The 20,500-nt window shown below is 36.3% G+C and overlaps 2 protein-coding genes across 8 annotated transcripts in view; one reads left to right on the top strand and one right to left on the bottom strand.

The window, feature by feature from the left end:
- LOC117318010 overlaps window positions 1-5,819 on the bottom strand; it is a 58,390-nt gene extending 52,571 nt beyond the window's left edge. For 5 of the 7 annotated variants that reach the window (XM_033872981.1, XM_033872983.1, XM_033872982.1 and 2 more), the window contains exons 1-2: window positions 5,727-5,819; window positions 688-777 (exon numbers count right to left, since the gene is read on the bottom strand). In XM_033872981.1, coding sequence (XP_033728872.1) covers window positions 688-733 — 46 coding nt within the window. In that variant the 5' untranslated portion in view covers window positions 734-777; window positions 5,727-5,819. The remainder of the gene's footprint in view (window positions 1-687; window positions 778-5,726) is intronic. The other 2 variants (XR_004530288.1, XR_004530289.1) reach the window with 1 other exon arrangement.
- A 175-nt stretch (window positions 5,820-5,994) lies between these two features.
- LOC117318011 (coiled-coil domain-containing protein 103-like) lies at window positions 5,995-20,175 on the top strand. The gene is made up of 4 exons (XM_033872986.1): window positions 5,995-6,106; window positions 14,778-14,964; window positions 16,442-16,586; window positions 19,744-20,175. Exons 2-4 carry the CDS (start codon window positions 14,801-14,803, stop codon window positions 20,149-20,151), a joined length of 717 nt encoding a protein of 238 aa, XP_033728877.1. The 5' UTR covers window positions 5,995-6,106; window positions 14,778-14,800; the 3' UTR covers window positions 20,152-20,175.
- The last annotated feature ends 325 nt before the right edge of the window (window positions 20,176-20,500 follow it).

Genomic DNA, 20,500 nt, shown 5'->3' with positions numbered 1-20,500 from the left:
ACAGCTACAAAATCTGACCTTGATCTTTTGCCTAATGACCTTGACCTTTGAGCTCATTGTGAACTGATTATCTTGACAATTTTTTATGTAAACAGCCTTAATTAGTGTATGTATTAAAACAGACAAATTTTTTTTGCAATATTTCCTCTATTGGACCCACAGTGCATAATTCTGCAAAAGCCAAATTGTCCCCTTTAAGCCCAAACCCTCACCTAACTCTTAGGGATGCTTTCTTTCCAATTACGCTCGCCTCAAATTTGTGGTTAAGGAAGAAGTTGTTTACGAAATTGTCCTGCAGACCATCTGAGATAATCATTATCATCGGAAACATGAGTAAAAACATTTGGGAAACATAGTAACAAAGGTATGACTGGTCGGGTGGTATAGCAGTAACACACCTGACTTTCACCTACATGGGGTTCATTTCCCCAATCAGACATGAATAGGTAGGGTTCATCTGCCCGACCATGTGACTTTTTTCCAGTTACTCATGTCTCCTCACACAAACAGATACCTTGTGTGCTTCCATCTAGACCAACAAGCCAGATTTATATACAATGCTCTAATTTGTTTTGTTATTGTTGGAAAACAAAGGAAGTTCACATCTTAACAACAGGATCATAGCTTATAAACTTTTTTTTCTTAATTGTAATCGACTGTAAAATGAAAAGTGAACCTAATACTTGCCTTCTAAGCCTTCCACCCAGCCTTTCGGATCACCTTTCTCTGCCATAGTTGGTCAGAAATGTTACCATTCGTTAGCCTTATCTTCTAAATCTACAAGAGAAATGAACATCTAATGATTAAACATTGGTTTATAAATTAATTCTTGTTAAACTGACTGACCCCTGTCTAATCTGGACCTATTCCACAATCCACCTCGATTTGGTGATAGTTCTGTCAAGATTTGCTTGTTGACTTTGACCGGGTTTCAGGTATGACAGCATGCTAGCATTGAGGCCAGAGGCTTCGAGAACTGGTAGGACATCTCTAAAACCTCGGTCAACGACAACATTGTCATCTGGTTGTAGCCAAGTAACTAGCTTGTCCATGACTTTTTTTGTAATTGTAGCATCATTTTCGCTGCCAGTGAATGGTCCTACTGTGTCCAGAATGTAGCCATCTGGTAAGGCGATGCTCATGAATTTGAGATAGTTTCTCTTCTTCTGGCCACAGTAGGACATTGTCTGGAGCTTGTGGTTGGAGCTTTTCTGGATATAAATATAGGTGCCATCTAATATGGCAGTGGCTTTATCTCCAAAAAATGCTTCTGAAAAGACAGTATTGTGCCTGAGCAACTGTTCTCTTGTCAAGTGATCCGGACCTAGAAATTGTGGGACTATCGATGTGTCTAATGCCTGTACTATGGAGTGGAAAGTTTTGGACACACTTGACTTGGAAATTCCAAAAAGAGAAGAACACTGACTCCAGGAAATGTCGGTTTTCAGTTTTACCCAGAACAGTAATAGAGCATTGTGTGTAGTCTTGGTATATATACCAGATGAAAGATATGGGGAACAGTGCGAGTGGATTTCGAGGAACTGATCTTTGGACCAACCTGTCCAGGCCATGCATGCCGAGTCATCAAGAGAAGAAAAGCTTATTGCAAACGCAGACTGGTTCTGTGAAAGGACGTGCGACACCTCTAGGAGGTCATTAATGATTTCGGACGATTTTGATGGTAACTGAGATTCCAAGGAACCTCTACCATCAAGGACAACCTCTGTAGACGGATCTAAGTCGTTACCAATAAGGTGAATGGAGCAGACGCGGGATGAGGTGGGACACCAGATTTTGTGTGAATAGATCAGGTGATGTCTTGCACGTTTTGGTAAGACTGATGATTTTGTTCCATTTATTGCAAAGGTAACAAGACAGAGACAGCATTTTTTGTGTGAAGATGATCCATTCAAAAGATCATGAAGGGTCAGCAACGGCAGGATATGGGACGGGGAGTCGTCTTCTTCCTCTATTTCCTGGTTCTGCTCGGGTTCAGGTTCAGGCTGATTTTTGTTCCGAAGATACTTCATGTAGCACTTCTGGCAAATAAGTGCTTGTTCCTTTGCTGACATCAATCCTTGTTGCACCAGCGTATCTAGGAGCCATTTATATTGTGGACTATTTACATTGCGTGCACTTCTGTTCTTATTGCCACTACGTTTCTTGAAGTATAGTTGACAGCCTTCTCCAACACATTTACCCTCCATCTTGAAACAATAACGATTGGTTTATGAAGCGTTGATAAAGTAACAAAATATCAAGCCACTGATGATTGCTGTAAACAGCTAATACTTAGTAGTTTCACTTGGTACAATTATGCGAAAATGTGTGATAAATAACGAACAACTAATTACACAAAATAACAAGACAATATAATAAATCACATTCAATACCTCCAAGAAGCGCAGAATTGATTGATTACTTAGAACAAAATAAAGTATTTCATATGGATAATCTATCTATTCGATGTGGCGTGGTCGGCAGGCACAAAGAAAGTGAGACAAGTCAGGGTCCCAACCCTGACAGAGCCACAACGCTTTGGAGTTGTGACAATAAAACAAGGAAAGTGAGACAAGAATAGCTAGCGTCGAGTCAATGATTCCGTAAACGTATAGACAAAGACAAGAAGATACGGATAAATGTACAAGGTCACACGATCAGAAAATTCAAAAGAGGACAACTTGAGATAGAACAGTATTCATGTATCAGGGTGTCGTCAGTGTAAATCTTTATATCGATACTGTTTATTTAGTCGTTAGATATCATAAAACTGTCATGAAAATATCCGCTCTGATATTCAATATAAAATTTTGTATATAATAAGCTATATAATAGGGTTTCAGACAAGGTTGTTACTCATTTCCCTTTTTCTTTCAATTTACAACCACATTCAGGCGGCGATATGAGAACGTTCCACCACATGGAATTAGCTGATTTTTGGTACACATATGAAACAAGTAAAGCTCTATCCGATTTTGTGATGGAAATTTGCATCCAAAACTATATAACGGGAGAAAATTGCAATTTTATGGCATTTTTCTTCATAATTGTGTCTCTGCAAGTGCATTTTCATCCAAGAAAATTTTTGTTTTATGTTTTATGAATAAACACGATGTTTTGGAAATATTTATCAAAAGAAATTTATACTATGTTGCGAATTACAATTTCGAGATAACCTTTTATTTACGACCTTATGTCTTTGATGCTCAAAATGACAACTTCATAAAAATACATTTTCACTGACATTATGAAATCTGGGTGTCGGAAAGGTGTAAAATTATTCTTCGGAAAAGAAAAAAACTGTAGTTGAGCTAGATAAGAAATTATACGGAGAATTAACATTACTGGAAACAGGCCCTTTTCAAATGTTTGTAAAACTCTATGGAAACAAGGCCCTGACATTCATTTGAGACTTAAGTACAGCGGTCTGCCGTATCCTGAAACACAAATTTGGTTTTATACCGTTATTTCGTACCTTGATGATTTTCTATTTCTGGAAAAATCAGAGGAGTGTTGCCATTTGGCTCTTACAACATTAATCCGCGTGCTACGACAGCTCAGTTTCTCGATCAACTGGTCCAAGCTTGTCAGCCTGACCACCCGTTTGGTGTTTCTAGGTATGGTGATTGATATGGTAAAAAAGTCTCTAGAATTGCCCGAGGACAAACTGTGTGTGTTCACAAACCTGCTTCAGTCTTATGTCGAAAAGGAAAATTTAATGGTAGCTGTAGTATCCTTTACTCCAAACCGGTTACATTGTTACAATGGGTGCAGGGGCTACTATAATGGTGATTATATGTACACTAACTGGCCTCTTGATATGCCACCTATGGGTGACCAACATATAAACATGAAGGAACTGGTAGTAATATTCTTAGCGGTGTGTCTCTGGTGTGAACATTTTCTTGAGAAAGGGTGTAGAAGTGTTTGCAATAACTACAGCATATACTGATGTCAGTTTTTTAAATCCATTGTGTGTTAAGCGTTACGGGTCCTGTGCACTTATTAAATTGTTGATATCGATACAGTGTGGTGAACCACTGTTGTGTTACCTGTAGTTCCGGACTGTCCGTCTTCCACTTTGTTTATTAGTCTCGACGTCAGGTAGACGTTTGTAAGTAATATACACCTAGGAGGTTTAGAAGCGTTCTAAAGATCCTGATTTTATAATAGGTGGCTCTAGCTTCCACTATTGCGAGAGTATAAAAGGCGGCGGTCGAAGCTAGATAGGGGTCACTTCTTCGTCAGACACAGACGCGTAAAGGCCGGATAAAAAGGTAATAATACAGATATAGACGTGCCTGAATAAGGCTTCCCTATATCAAAGCAATGTATGTGTAGTTGATAACTTACAGTAGAGTACGGAGGTAGATGTGCCTGAGTAAGGCTTCCCTTCTCCGTGGGGACTCTAGTAAGTCTATGTGATCGGTACATCACATAAGTTGTAAGTTGATCAATATCAATAGCCTTGGGTCTGCTCGTGGTTTATAAGAAAGTGTCTGAGAGCACAGAGTTGTACGTACATGCCTAAAGTTAAATATATGCTAGGGAGTGCTCAGTAAGTGAGTACTCAGTGAGTGCTCGGTATTTTGAGTGCTCGGTAGCAGTGAGTACTCCTTGAAGTGAGTGCTCGGTAAAAGTGAGCACTCAGTCAAAGTGAGTGCTCACTCGGTCAATGAGTGTTGAAACTCTTTTACCCTTATAGTAATTATAGTTGTATAATGTGATATTACCCTGAATAAACCCCAGATAGGGAAGATTTATTTTGGTCAGGGAGCACTCAGTATTTCATGTAGGATATTATTCTGTTAATATAAATAGCTCTCTGTTTAGGTATATTTGTATTTCTACTGTAGGATTACTCAGAGGAACTGAGCAATTATTGTGTTATATTTCATCTGTATAGCTAGTTAGTACTTGATGTATATTACATAAACACAGCCAGGTCAGCTGTATATTTCTGTATATTTTTGCACTGAGGACTAGAGTAAAACTAATTATATGTTAGACAATATGGATCATCAGTAGTGACTGATACGGACCCTGTAAACGTCACAACAGTAAATGAGTTTAATTTATAAGCATCAAACTTACCGCGAGCTGGCACATTCCTCCGCCATTATCCAACTTTTAGTGTTTCCATATCTGTTTTACAGGTCACGGTTTCCCCCCACTGACATACCCATGATGTTGAAAATTTACTCTATCAATCTTGTCTGGGAGTTAACCTTTCATGGACAAGTTTGATCAATTTTGGACAATTATCCAAAAATCACAAATAGCGGTATCTTTACGTGGGTTTGCAACGTATATATATCCATTGCTGTTTTGGCCAATAAAAATTCAAATTCATAAGCATTTATTTCACATGTATGAGGGTAAAAAAATATCTCATTTGTCCATATATGTAAGGTAGGTTATGGCACACCCGATTTTATTGTATTTGCACCAAATTCTTAGCGACACCAAACGGTGTCGGATAATTCTACGTTTTCATATAGTAGTGCGCTCTGGCCCCACACCAGACAATCACATGGTGATAGGGCCAGAGAAAACTTGGGCTATAGGAAGATATTTCACAATATACCGCTCTCTTACCAGCGTAACGTTACATGCACACATGTACAAAAATAACCTACTTTCTAGTTATATACACGGGTTGTTTCGCAAATAATATGTACATAAGTATTTGGTTTATATCAATCAGAAATGCAAGAACTTATTACCATACTTGTCTTCTTCTGGGCTACAACCTCAGTCTTTTCCTTCGATGTTTACACTTCGCTTCACCAACAGGAACTAAATGTCTAAGAGTCTGGATGAACGAGACTCTTGACCTCAAGAATCGACCTGCTCGTAACTCCACACCAGCAGTGCAACTTGTTGTAAACTAACACATATTGTCTTTCTGATCTCTGACATTTTTGCAAATTTAAAAACCGATAAAGGTTTCATTAACCCAAGATCGATTTATTTTATGTATTCTTGCTTACTTCGTTTTATTTGTTAAACTACATTATTAAGAGTTAAACTGACGCAGATGATATCACGTGACAACGTGTCGGAGCATGGTGGAGTTGGTAAGGACGCTTTTGAGAAAAAATTGGTAAGTTACTTTCTGTTTAAACATATTGCTCTTTTTTTCGGGTAAAATAAACACATGATAATGTACACCATATTGAAGGACTATTATTTGAATACTTACCGTATTTTGGGACGTTCTTGCACATTAACAGATCCACACCTACATCCATACTGTGTCAATGTGTCCCTGAGGCTGACAGTAGATTTGTTGTTATGAATGATACAAAGGCAAACCCCCAGAAGACCCTGGACGACTTGACTTTTTTACTCAAGTACACTCAAATAATTCTCAAATACACACAAAATGCACTACTTTGTGAGAACTTTCATTTCAAAATATTTCATTCAATCAAGCATTTGAATTAATTTACATACAATATTTCATAATAGAGATAGATTTTAGATATAAAGTGGATTGGACAACAGGCTAAGCCTATACAGGTCCTTTCCGTACTTCCGTTATAAATATTATAATAATTTTAGTGGTATAGTTGTAATTCTAATTATTTAACAATATAGTATAATGGAATGCTTATTATCAATTAATGGAGGAAAAGAAAGATCATAGTTGAGAGAAAGTTTTGCTTATAATAGAGAAGAGAGCCATTTAATAAAATGTTCACATTTACCAAACCAATAATATAAATACTGTGTAAATATGTATTCTAAATTCATTATATAGAGGACATTCTAGAAAAAAATGTTCAATATTTTCTAATGGTGCACCACTTTGTGAGAATGGACCCAACTGTATCCTGTGTCAAATAACCGTTTTTAGTGGTTTAAAGATGCTACACCTTCCACAGAGTGCAATAAATTGTTATTATTTTGACAATTAATGACATTTAGTCCATATATGTGTATGCCTATTTAAGAACTACAGACAAAAAAATAATTTTATAATGTCAAAAATTGTCGTAATGAAGCCAAGAAGTTATGATGAACTTTTGAATATCCCTGCCTATGAAAGAAACCAACGTTGCTGCGATGATTGATAGTCTTGGGAGTGACTAGTTATGTTGCCTTCATTTCTTTTTCTTGATACTAGTCCCCGAACTTGCGGTTCCGGTACAAGGAGTAAAAATTGGCTACATATTTACAGTATTACAGCTAGTTACTCATATATAGTATTTACACATCTCCAGTATAGTGGCGAGGTAGCCTCACCAACTTTGCCCTGCAGGTAGGGCGTAAGAATTGTACCTGCTGCCCCATTGCATGATCGTAAGAGGCGACTAAATTTGGGATCTTATCTTTTCTCTTCTTTCTTATCAGCTTTCTTCTTCCTAATGTCTCCCTTGACAATACCTCATTTTTGGCCTTAGTTGAGCGTTCGCCCCTGTGAGGAAAGGCTTTGGGTTCTGTCCCCTGGCCGAGACATATATTACCAGAGTCTTTAAAAATGGCAGTTGCTACTCCTGCTTAGCACTCAGCATATTAGGAGTGGAATGACTGGTTCACCCGTTGTCAGTATAATGTGACCGGGTGGGGTGTGCTGCTAGGTGTCTTCGGCAGTATGCTTCAGTGAGGTAGCACTATAAATCGGCAAAAGTTTCGACCTATCATAAGGAGACTTAACACAAACATACCGCAGCCTCCCAAAACACACATACGCACTCACCACACACATACATGTCGCACGCACGGGAGGCCGTCCTTAAATGACCTTAGCTGTTAATAGGACGTTAAACAAAATAAACCAAACCAAAGCCTCACCAACTAACTGGTTATTTATGAGGATACAAATATATAATAATTAAAAACTCTGGTAAAAAAACTGGAAATTGAGCTAGGGGGTTAGGCTCAAAACTGATCTATGAAATTCTCATTGTCAATTATTCAAGCTATATATAATTAGAGCTAGTAGAAAGATGGATAAAATGTTGTGTGGGTGGTGTTTCCAAAAACTATTTAGTCTACTCTTGAAGGTGTTGATGTTATCAGCAGATACTACATGTTCGGAAAGGCTATTCCAGACATCTGTTACTCTGTTACTGAAGCTAGTATTCAGTCTTACATTCCTTTTGTATAGTTTTTTACTGTATCCTCTGGTAGGGCTTCTAGATATTTTGAGCATGTCTGCTGGAGTTGACGATGTCTATTCCATTCATGATTTTATAAACTTGAATTTGATCCGCCCTTAGTCTTACTCTAATGTTGGAAGTCCTAAGGTTTTCAGTCTTTCATGGTACGGTAGGTTTGCTACTAAGCTTCCATCACACATTTGGTTGCGCGACACTTCATTACTCAAGATGGGGTCTCAGGAGAGTTTTGTATAGTTGTTTGAACATGTAGATACATGTATCTATGAAAGCAAATGTTCTGAAGATGAAATCTAAGTATCTGGTTTGTCTTTTTCTCAGATATATGCTAACATGTTCACTGAATTTTAGTTTTGAGTCAAAGGTCATTCCTAGGTCTTTTTCTGTGATCACCTTTTTTATTTGGACATTTCCCTCATTCCTTGGTAGTGTGCAGCTGGTATTTTTTGTTGAGTTTTCAATTTCCATGTGTTTACACTATAAATCCAAGTTTTATGACATTGGCTTTTTTTCAGTCTATGGGGAGAGTCCCTTTGTAGACTTCTGTTGAAAACTTTACGAGTGGTTTTGCTATTTTTTCTTTTGTTTCTACAAATAGTTTTGGTTGTAGCCCGTCTGGTCCAGGTGCTTTGTTAGGGTTGACTTTCTTTAGTGATTTCTCTACCATTTGATCCGTGATGTTATCAGACAGTTCTTGGTCAAAAAGTTTTGCTGGAAATTCTGGTGGGTTCTGCATAGCATCTTTGGTAAAGACGCTGGCGAAGTATTTATTAAATGTGTCAGCTGTTTCTTTGTCAGATGTGGTTATTTCCCCATTCATCTTAGTTACCATGGTGACAGTACTTTTTGTTTTGTCTCTCACATATCCCCAAAAAACATTTAGGTTTATCTTTGATTTCTGCTGCCAGGTTTTCCTCGTACGAGCATTTTGATTTCGTATCTCTCGATCTTGTAGCTTTGTTTCTTGCTCTTTTAAACAACTGGAGGTTGTCTGGGTTTTTACAGATATTTTGTCCATTTCCTGTGTTTGTTTCTTATTGCGTTATATATATAAGCTTCCTTGGAAATTTGGTTGTTCCTAATAGCATTGGGTGTTCCTGATTTGCTCACTAGTATGTTTTTTTCCATTGAATCTTGTTGTTTTTCAGAAAAATGTTCCATACTTTCATTTCCGCATTTGTTCCAATTCCATTATATCCCAATGTCCAAGTGATGATCCATGTCAAGTTTGGTCAAAATTCCTTGCTTGACATTTGGTTCCTGCTCGTTTGTGTTTGTTTTCGGCACATTCGCAATCAGTATTTCAGTCAGTATGGAGGCGGAGCAAAATAGAACTTCGTCAGGATGCAATTAATTAGGGCTTTTCACTTTGTGGTGAAAAGACCTATTGTTTTTGTTCTGTTTCCTCTTCTTATTATTATCATTCTTCCTAATCTTCTGCATTTCATTTTGTAGAAACTGTAACGCCAAAATGGTTAAAGTTATTCAGATTTCTTTTTCAGCCTTTATTATAGAATGATTTGAAGGGGTGCAGGAAATAAAAATTAAGTAGGTCGAAAAATCCAAAATGGCCGCCATGACGTCAAAGCTTATTTTGCTTAAATGGCCACAGCTCAAAAACGGTATGAGGTTTAAAATATTCAAAGGTATTCATGTAGGATTCATCTGGGGCCAAACAAAAAAGCTCGCTGGAGGTCAAACCCAGTGGACACAAAACGTTCGGAGAACGTCCGGAAAACGTCCTATTCAGGTCACAACGTCCGGGACTTTTCTACAATGTTGTGAGAACGTTTAATGTCAAACGTTAGTGCAACGTTAGCTTTTGACGTTGTGACAACGTTGTAACAAGGTTTTAATGCAAACTTTGTGTATTTGTTGTTAATTTTAAATGGCTTGCAAGTTTACATAAATGCCAAAGACATACCGAACGAAAACATCAAATTTCATGATAAAGATAAATTTAATTATCTAATTTGCTCGAAATTTTATTTTTCAATAATGAATATGTTTAGATTAGTTTAAAAGCAACCTACGTCGCCTATAATGTGCCCTAATTATATAATATCGATCATTGATCCTTTCCTGATCCAATTTTGCTGTAAGACCTCCTTTTATACTTGTAAATAAATGTGATCAAACGAACTTACAAGGTTACGATAACAAATCGGTGTTACCTCCCTTTATGTTGCAATATATATCCGCCAGGGGGCAATGCAAACATTCGCATTCATTTCAAAAACCTTTTTTTTTAAACGACTTTAATTTCAGTTTTTACTGCATGAAAATATCGTGTTTTGGTTGAAACCGTTGCAATTATTTTCGGGAAAAGAAATAGATAGAGAGAAGAAAAAAGAGTATTGATATTTGCGCGGTAATTTTAACTTCCGGTTCTTTGTTCTGCAAACACACGTGGGCCGTACACACACACATTTCAATTGGACTGTTGACTTGCTATACTGGATTATGTATTTGCTTTCAAAATAACATATGGAATCAGCTTTCTTCCCGAATACAGATCAGTAATTCAAGGTAAGTTCTATATGATTCGTATTTTGTTAATTACACTGCGTTTGAAATTGACTTGTGTTTATTTACAAACAGATCAGGCATGCTATGATTTATCTTCACGTACGTACGTACAACGGATGTACGTTTTTGGTATCACCGGGCATAAGTTTAGTTTCACGCATATTTGTTAACCGAGCACGTTATGATATATTGCGGAAAAGTTTACGGTATATCAATAATAATTGTTTGATTATTTTTCTATTTACAGATTAAATGGTGATAACTGGATGCACCGAGGTAATCGGAGACATCAGAGATATGATCGATGGGAGGAGTGCAAGCACATGGACACATGGAAATAAAGACATTAAAATAATGTTTTAAAAAACTTGAGTTTTTGTTGTACATAATAGGTAACAATAGTAGAAAATAAAATAATACGACGTTGTGACAACGTCTATACAACGTAAATAAAACGTTGCCACATCGTAACTCAGTAACGTTGTGGGAACGTTGTATGAAAACGTTCCCCAAACTTTCATTTGCAACATTACTACAACCTAAATGCAACGTTGCATCCTGACGTAACTGCAACGTTCTCCAGACGTTGTGTGCCCACTGGGAAGTTATGCTATTTTTAGAAATTTTTCATTTTTTACTATTTTTGAAAACTTCTTCTACATATCAATAGAGTAGATCATTCCGATGATATTGATACCTTCGGTGTCTTGATAGCACTTCCGGTTAATGTAGTACATCATTTTGAAAATTTCCCTATATATTCTATATTAAAAATCGTTTCACATTTTAAACTTCTTCTCAAATTCCACCAGTGGGATTCAGCTCAAACTTGTCTAAAATAGTCCTGAGATAGTCCCGACAAAAGTTTGCAATTTTAAAGTTGATCCAAAATCCAAGATGGCCGCCATGACGTCATGCCTTAAAATGTTAAAATGGCTATATCTCAATAACCGTTTAATGTACAGATGTTACAATAGTATATTATTGTAGAATACATCTGGAGACAACTTTTTTCTTCTACAAGTTATCACAAAATATGTCTTGTAAAAAAGTGTGACAAAGGTCAAAGTTATGCTATTTTAAGAAATTTTTCATTTTTTACTATTTTTGAAAGCTTTTTCTACAGATCAATAGAGTATGTCATTCCGATGATATTGATACCTTCGGTGTCTTGATAGCACTTCTGGTTAAGGTAGTACACCTTTTTGAAAATTTCCCTATATATTCTTTGTATAAAAACGGTTTTGGTTAGGGGTAACTGGCTATCAGTGGTAGGAGGGAAGTAATTCTAAAAGTATGCTACCTCCCTTTCACCAAAGACAAAATCTGACATAGGTGTGAAAAGCCCGTCAAATTGTTCAGAAACGATTTCTAGTTATTTTTATTTTTTTAATTTCAAAGATAAATAAGAAGATGAAACTTTCAGAAATGGTAATAATGTAAAGTGTGTAACTTTCATTGCTGAAGAAAAATACATGTAAGTCTATTTGTGTTCTTAATAGATAAAAAATGCTATTTGTAGGAGGTGTAGCACCTTTAATTATTTGACAGCTCGAAGTATTTTAATTTTTTTTTAATCATACCTTATGTTACCTTATGTAGTTTCCGCCTGCAGAACCTATTGGTCCTCTATAGGCAGCTCAAAGTTTTGATTTAACACTGGGTAACTTATCATTCACGATTCACGTCCGGTTTGCCGTCAGAGTTGAATTGAATGTTGTCTATAGTATATAGAAATTGATTTGAAATTAAGAGAAGGAATTTTGAAATACAAACCTATTTTTACCTACCTACTCCTCAGCCCCATGAATTTTATAAATCATATCCCAATGTCCAAGTGATGATCCATGTCAAATTTCAAATAATTTGGTCAAAATTGGACCAATAGTTTTAAAGATTAAAATGCAAAAAGTTTACAGATGAGATGAGACTACACACAATTTCTTTTTCTTTTTTGCAATATAAAAGATTTATATTTATTTCATAATCCTCATTTGTTATTAATCCTGGACAATATATAATTCTCCTGCATAAGAATTAAGTACCCCGGCCCCTAGCCAAAAATCTTTAATTTTGATTTTATCAACCTGAAATTGTGAAGATACATGTATGATAAGATGACACAGGGGATGTTATTTACAATGTTTCTGACCCCATCCCACCATATCCCTATCCCTGGGCCAAAAAATGGTTGTTTTTTGCTCTAACCTTCAAATATGACTTAAGATCAGCATAGGAAATCTTCATATGTATTTGTCATATTTAAAGGTTGGGTTGATCAGTTTTTGGCCCTGGGTTGGGGATTTGGTGACTGGTGGGATCAGAAACATATTGTATTAAATGACACCCCCTGTGTTGTCTATTAAGAATTAAAATAAATTTGAAATAGGGAGCGAGAGGTAAGTTTCTCCCTTTTTGAAAAGAAAAATATTTTCCACAAATTTGGAGATGCCAAAGTGGGAGATCTCCCACCATGGAATTGTTCAAAGTGGGAGATCTCCCACCATCGGATTGTTTAAAGTGGGAGATCTCCCACCAAGGGATTGTTTAAAGTGGGAGATTTCCCACCAAGGGATTGTTCAAAGTGGGAGATCTCCCACCAAGGGATTGTTCAAAGTGGGAGATCTCCCACCAAGGGATTGTTTAAAGTGGGAGATCTCCCACCAAGGGATTGTTCAAAGTGGGAGATATCCCACCAAGGGATTGTTTAAAGTGGGAGATCTCCCACCAAGGGATTGTTCAAAGTGGGAGATCTCCCACCAAGGGATTGTTTAAAGTGGGAGATCTCCCACCAAGGGATTGTTCCAAGTGGGAGATCTCCCACCAAGGGATTGTTCAAAGTGGGAGATCTCCCACCAAGGGTTTGTTCAAAGTGGGAGATCTCCCACCAAGGGATTGTTTAAAGTGGGAGATCTCCCACCAAGGGATTGTTCAAAGTGGGAGATTTAGCACGGTGGCATTTTAACGACATAAAAATTTATTTTTTTTGCAGTAATTTTCATCATGAAGTATACAGTATAATGTTTTATAAGTCTAACAGGATAAGAATTAAATATTTTTAAATACACAATTAGATGCCATTATGGTTAGTGATATTAAGAAAAAAGTGATTTTGCCTTTCATTTTTAATTTGATGATCAGTATATAAATTATTATCTTAGATTATAAGTGTAAATTCAAGTCCTGGGTTGCGTGTTCAAAACCCACATGGGGCAGTTGCCTGGTACTGACCGTAGGCCGGTGGTTTTTCTCCAGGTACTCCAGCTTTCCTCCACCTTAAAAACCTGGCATGTCCTTAAATGACCCTGCATGGCTATAAATACTAAATAGGCATTAAACAAAATAAACCAAATGTAAACACACAAGTTTACAGAATATTCAGGAATTCGGCGATGTTTTCATGGATTATTGTGTTTTGGATGTAACAATTTGTATTGAGTGACACGGTAGGTTAAAGATAAATGTTTCTAGATGACGGTAGTATATAGTATGCGCCGTGTCAGTTTGAATAAATGTGTTTTTTAGTCGATTGAAGTGACGTTCTATATATATCACAAAGTTCACATAATCTATTCATATATATATACATATATTTTACCATTTTTAACCAACCCTTTTTTATCATAATGATCTAAATATACAATAGGAATGCTTTATAAAATGAACAATTTGATCAGATTTTAACATAAAAAATCAAAATGATATTATTGTTTGGCCCTAAATGACCTTATTTGTCGATGGGCCGTAAAACACAAACAAACAAACAAACAAGTGTGGTGGTGTGCTGTTTCGCTCGTGGCGGAGTTGCTAGCCTTGTACTTTACAGAGTAAACATACCACTGTCATATCAAAAAACATTGAAAATCACATTTTCTATGCAAGCGCCTGTGGGTACAATTACAGAGCATGTATTTTATATCTTATAGCTGAAAAACCTCAGATTAGTGTAAAGTCAACTCTCCCAGTCCACACGGTAATCCTACAGTACATATTAGGGTACAATTATATCACTTGTATTTTATCTGAACAACTATAGTATAGCTGAAAAAACCTCATATAGTGTAAAGTCAGTTGTCCCAGTCCACATGGGTACAATTATATCACTTGTATTTTATCTTATAGCTAAAAAACTTCCGCTGTCTAAGATGTCAACACAGAAGCCGAGGTCTCATGACGAAGATTCTCTAAATTTTGACAAATTGGAAAAGGAATTACATGCAGCTGTAGATGCAGATAAGAGATATTGGCGAGAAAATGATGCAAAGTTTCGGGCGGTGGGACAAAAGGTGGAAACTTATGAGGAGTTTCAGTAAGTATGAGGATCAGTTTGTTAAAATATGCAATTACCACATTTGACCTAATAAGGGCGCAGGGCGCGGGTAATTGACAGTGGGGGCGCCCTTATTAAGATTATTTATTCTGAAGTTTTATGAATCAGACTATACCTTATAGCAGAATACCCAGGGCTGAGGAAACAGTAAAATATTCAGTCATGAAAATATTCCAGATGAAGATATCTATCATTATCATATATTAAGCTTAAACATCACTTGAACCTGCTGATTTTAGACCAGAGAACGTGTGTTCCACCATTAATGTTCATTCGTTTGTGTTCTATTTATAGACACAGGTGATTTCCCAGATCATATCGGACATCGTTTTCTTTGACCTAATAATTGATTTACAATGTCTTTCACTAGCTTTCTGTTTTGAACAAAAGTTATTTATCAACAACAATGAAGTCTTTTACTTTATCTTCAAATAAAGATGGTAAGTTATTATTTGTACGTGTGTTTAGTTTCGGGTGCTTTTGCACTGACATGTCGTCTGTAGGAATAGACAAAATGTGGCGAAAACTTGTGTTCCAGTTACTTAATTTGCTGAAGAAAGTTGAACACATAAAGCAGCAAAACTTTTCACATGAATTATTACTTTTGAACACCATGTTGACACTCAGTCAAAGATTGATTTCCTTGAAAAAAGGTAGGGGCACCCTTATTAGGTCAAATACGGTATTGCATAATGGTGAAACGTAATTCATTAGTTTCCTTTGGCCTTTACACAGACACCAGACATTTTGATGGACAGATCCCAGGTTTAGAGCAGAATGCAACTGTGGAATAACTGTTTTTTGTTGCTGAGCATTACAGAAAAAATAACTTTGATACTTTTCACGTAACACTTACCATACATTATAATATCCAGAATCTTAATATCTATCCATATATTTGTAAGATTTATTTGTCTATAGCGGTCACAGTATTTTCGTATAGGCACTCTGCCCCCACCCTCATAGCCTGTGTTTTCTTTTGGGCGACAGCGACATCTCTCTCTCAGAATGTCAAAGTCTGATGTAGGGACAGAGGAAACTCGGGCTAACTCTGATATTACTTATAATCATATCTTGGTTATATATGTTAATTAGTTTATGGATTCCTACATACTAACTATGGAATAACTTTTGTTGATATCATAGTTATCATCTGCTTTACGTTTGAAACAAAAACAAGACCATTCTATAATCCTTTAATCAATTCGCTGTATAGAAAAGCAAAATACTTTTACAAAAATTGATTTTAATGTATTAAGTGAAATAAATAAATAAATGACTGACCGACCTTATAATAACACACCATTCTCATTGTCCTAGTGCGCTGGACCGTCTGGTATTGGGCTGTCTGCCTAAGGTAAAGTTTTACTGAAGAAATGCGTAGGATCTTATTCCTTTGTTTTGGTTGAAATACCTGCATTTTCACCAAATCATTACAAATTTATTATTTTTACAGAGACATTGTCAAAGCATCTCATCTGAAACCATTAGAGAAGGGAGACAACCTCAACAATATTGTGTTTGACCAGCCATGGAATTCACATGCAATTAAAATGAAGAATGCTGCACCCCTTAAATCGACAGGAAGTGATCTTCAACAGGTCAGTTATTCTTTGACTACCAAAAAAACAATATTTTTTGTTAATGATTAAGATTTACTTGAAACTGTTCCAGGTAATATTACACGGCCACATCACCAACCAATATTACACAGACCCTTATTAGAATGTATTACATTGTAATTTTAGGTCATTTGACCCAGTCAGGATGATCTGTTGCTATCGTGATCCATCAGTCGTGGTACATCATGCGTAAACTTTTCCACATTTTTGACATCTCCTTCAAAACCCCTGAACCCATTTTGATGAGGTTTTGCAGGAAGCTTCCATTGCATAAGAAGAACAAAATTGTGAATTATGTGGTCAAATTAGATGAATATAAACAATCTTCTTCTTCAGGTCCATCTATTTCAGAATATATTATGTACTGTTCTAAAAATGAGTGTTACTGGTCTTCAGGTGCTTTATAAAAATTGTGAAATTCATTATCCAGGGGCATCACGTCCCCCCTCACCACCTGTGTAGGGGGTAAAGTTTGATATAACTTATTTTGTAAACAATTTACATTTAAACTTTTTCTCAATAACCAAGAGGCATAGAGACCTCAAATTGGGTCTATAGCATGTTGGGGTGATAGGCTATCGAGATTGCTCAAATAAATGACCTTGACCTTTATTCAAGTCTTTAAATGACTTCTTCTCACTAAGCAAAAGGCCCTGAGACCTGATATTAGATCTTCAGCATGCTGCGGCGAAGAGCTATTGTTCAACGAATGACCTTTGACTTCAAAGAAGGTCACATGGGTCAAATATTCTAAAATCTTATTAGGATATTTTCTCAATAACTAATAGGCCCAGATGCTTGATATTGGGCCTTTAGCAAGCTGAGGTGAAGGGCCATGAAGTTTGTTCAAATGAATATCCTTGACCTTCATTCAAGGCCACTAGACTCTAATATGCTAAAATCTTTTCGTTGCATCTTCTTGAAAACCAAACACTAATTAGGAACCTGATGTTTTAGCCTGTAGCATGCTTGGATGGAATGGTGTTGACCTTGAATTCAAAGTTACAGGAATCAAATCTGCTAAAATATATAAAAACTCATGTGACCGTTAAGGCCTATGGGCCTCTTGTTGATCAATTGTTTGTGTGTATCATGGCTAACCATGGGTCTTGCTGTTGATATGTAATTTATTTGCTAAGCTGCTTGTTAATTTTGGTAAAATATGCATAAAAGTTTCAGGAAAACACAGTAAGCCAATGTGAATTATTATTGCACAGCATAATGATGCTGTTATGCTCATTAACAGTATCTATAGCAGGTAGTAGGGACATTTGTTTGACCTGATTTGACTTTATAAAAGCATAAACATTGATTCTGTTTTGACTTGAAATGGTGACTGTGAATTATTTTGTATAAATATGGAATATAGGAAAGGCCTTCAATTACCATTTTCAGTTATCAAGTAATAAAAATGCCCTTATAAGATACATGTATTTTAATGGTATTAATGTTTTCAAGATTACATATTGGCTCTTTTCAGAAATCTCCGTATTTTAACTCAAACTCTGCAGTTGAACTATTTTTCTTAAAAACAGTTTTCTTGCTATATATGTTCAGTCTATAGACAAATAAATCTTACAAATATATGGATAGATATTAAGATTCTGGATATTATAATGTATGTTTCAAACGTAAAGCAGATGATAACTATGATATCAACAAAAGTTATTCCATAGTTAGTATGTAGGAATCCATAAACTAATTAACATAATAACCAAGATATGATTATAAGTAATATCAGAGTTAGCCCGAGTTTCCTCTGTCCCTACATCAGACTTTGACATTCTGAGAGAGAGATGTCGCTGTCGCCCAAAAGAAAACACAGGCTATGAGGGTGGGGGCAGAGTGCCTATACGAAAATACTGTGACCGCTATAGACAAATAAATCTTACAAATATATGGATAGATATTAAGATTCTGGATATTATAATGTATGGTAAGTGTTACGTGAAAAGTATCAAAGTTATTTTTTCTGTAATGCTCAGCAACAAAAAACAGTTATTCCACAGTTGCATTCTGCTCTAAACCTGGGATCTGTCCATCAAAATGTCTGGTGTCTGTGTAAAGGCCAAAGGAAACTAATGAAGTTTGTAATGAGTTTTTCACAGTGTCTAATAAGAGCATTTTAAGCTCATCTGACCCGAAGGATCAGGATGATATACAGCCATTGTGCCCCATTTGTCGTTCCCTGTCCGTAAACATTAATGCAACATTTTGAACTTCTCATTAACCATGCATTCAACTAATTTCAACGAAATTTGGCAGTTTCCACGGCCAAAGGGCAACCGAATTTGTGAATTATAATTATGGTTCCCCACGCCCAAGGGCCCCGCTGAGCAGGGCAAACAGTGGTTGAATTAAAAGAGATTTCAAAAATCTTCTTCTCAAGATCATGATATGGTAGAATCAAAATCTTTTCATATATGGAATGTTCTTATAGTACTTTACCCAATTTGTGAAATTCATGACCCTGGGGCCCCAGGTTTCCCCCTGAGGACGGTGTGTGTGTTAAACTCTACAATATTTAATGTAGGATTTGAATGTCAATATGAAAATAATATTGCTAGTATTAGAAATGCTATAACAAATATCCCTTTATGGTTTTGTATTTAACCCATCTTATGTAATTTTTCATGTTTTTATGAAAATTGCATACCAGACCATTCAATGAAAGTCAGATAACAGTTAAAGCCTTTGGGCCTCTTGTTTATGTTACTAGTATGTTTACTATTTTTCAGATTTGTCCAGCTATATTTTAATTATCCCCCGCCCAATGAAGTTGGTAGACTTTATATTACATAAATCCCTTTCTCAAATTTGATTATCATATTCCACACATATTTAATGAGGCTGCTGTGATCTGATTGCTTTCTGCACAATATCTAATTGTCTGCGGCACCAATGTAAAAGTTCAAGGAGTAGTAGTGTGCAGCCAGCCGGGATCGAACCCTCGGCTTACTGGTCCGCTGCTCTTCCGACTGAGCTAAAGGGAAATTCACCCTAGCCGGAAGCTAGAAGGCGATCTACAACTATGTACAGAATTTACAATTACATGTAAAACCCAGCCTGCTACACAACTATGAAAATTATTTTAACAGTTCAGTGCAACTTAATATAAGTTCCTTTTGCATTTCAGGCTAACAATTTACCAAAAAACGGACAAGAATTTGCAAGAGACTGGCGAAGACATCACAAAACAGTGGAAAGTCAATACGATTACCTACTAAAAATCGGAGGACCACGTCTTGGGGAAATCTTTAAAACAGAGATTAGTTTTGGACTTCTGGGCGATATTCTCACTGCTCTATGTCAAGGATTTTCAAACTCAGACTCAAGTGCTGTCCTGGCTGTTGTTCATGGATTAACTTCAGCCAACAGATTCTCACTCTCGGTGCAGTTTTTGAGTTCAAAAGAAAAGCAAGTGTGTTCAGACTTATTTCATAAACTTAAATCATCAAATGAGAATCAAACAGAAGCTGATGGAAAACACATTCAAGATCAATTAAATGAACTTGAAAAAATATACCAGCTAAAGTCTAAATAAATAATGAATTATATATATATATTTCTTCAGTGTTAAGTTAATATGCTTATTACAATGACTACTACAGATTTGGTTTGGTATTGTGTAACATCTCAGCTAACAGCTAAGGTCATTTAAGGACGGCTACCCTTGTGCTAGATAATGCATATTCATGTTTGTCTCCTTGTGATAGTGGGTAACTGATCCAGGATATTGATAGTCAGTCACAAAATGTCCACCATCAAAGTCTGAATATTACTAGGAATCCTCTGTTGATTGAATACAACTCCTCTGTGGGAGTCCTGGCAGCATTGACAAAATAACAAGATTTCAAAGATGATCGCCATAGCTACTTGATACTTATTCAATG

Source organism: Pecten maximus, chromosome 19 (genome assembly GCF_902652985.1).
Source record: "Pecten maximus chromosome 19, xPecMax1.1, whole genome shotgun sequence".
Classification (NCBI taxonomy): Eukaryota; Metazoa; Mollusca; class Bivalvia; order Pectinida; family Pectinidae; genus Pecten; species Pecten maximus.
This window is presented reverse-complemented; position numbering and strand designations above follow the sequence as displayed.

Bases quoted from the DNA above. Each gene is read 5' to 3' on its own strand.
- LOC117318011 (XM_033872986.1), top strand. From the start codon at position 14,801: ATGTCAACACAGAAGCCGAGGTCTCATGACGAAGATTCTCTAAATTTT. The intron at 14,965-16,441 runs GTAAGTATGAGG...TTATTTTTACAG, and splicing joins GAAACTTATGAGGAGTTTCA to AGACATTGTCAAAGCATCTC. The intron at 16,587-19,743 runs GTCAGTTATTCT...TTTGCATTTCAG, and splicing joins CAGGAAGTGATCTTCAACAG to GCTAACAATTTACCAAAAAA.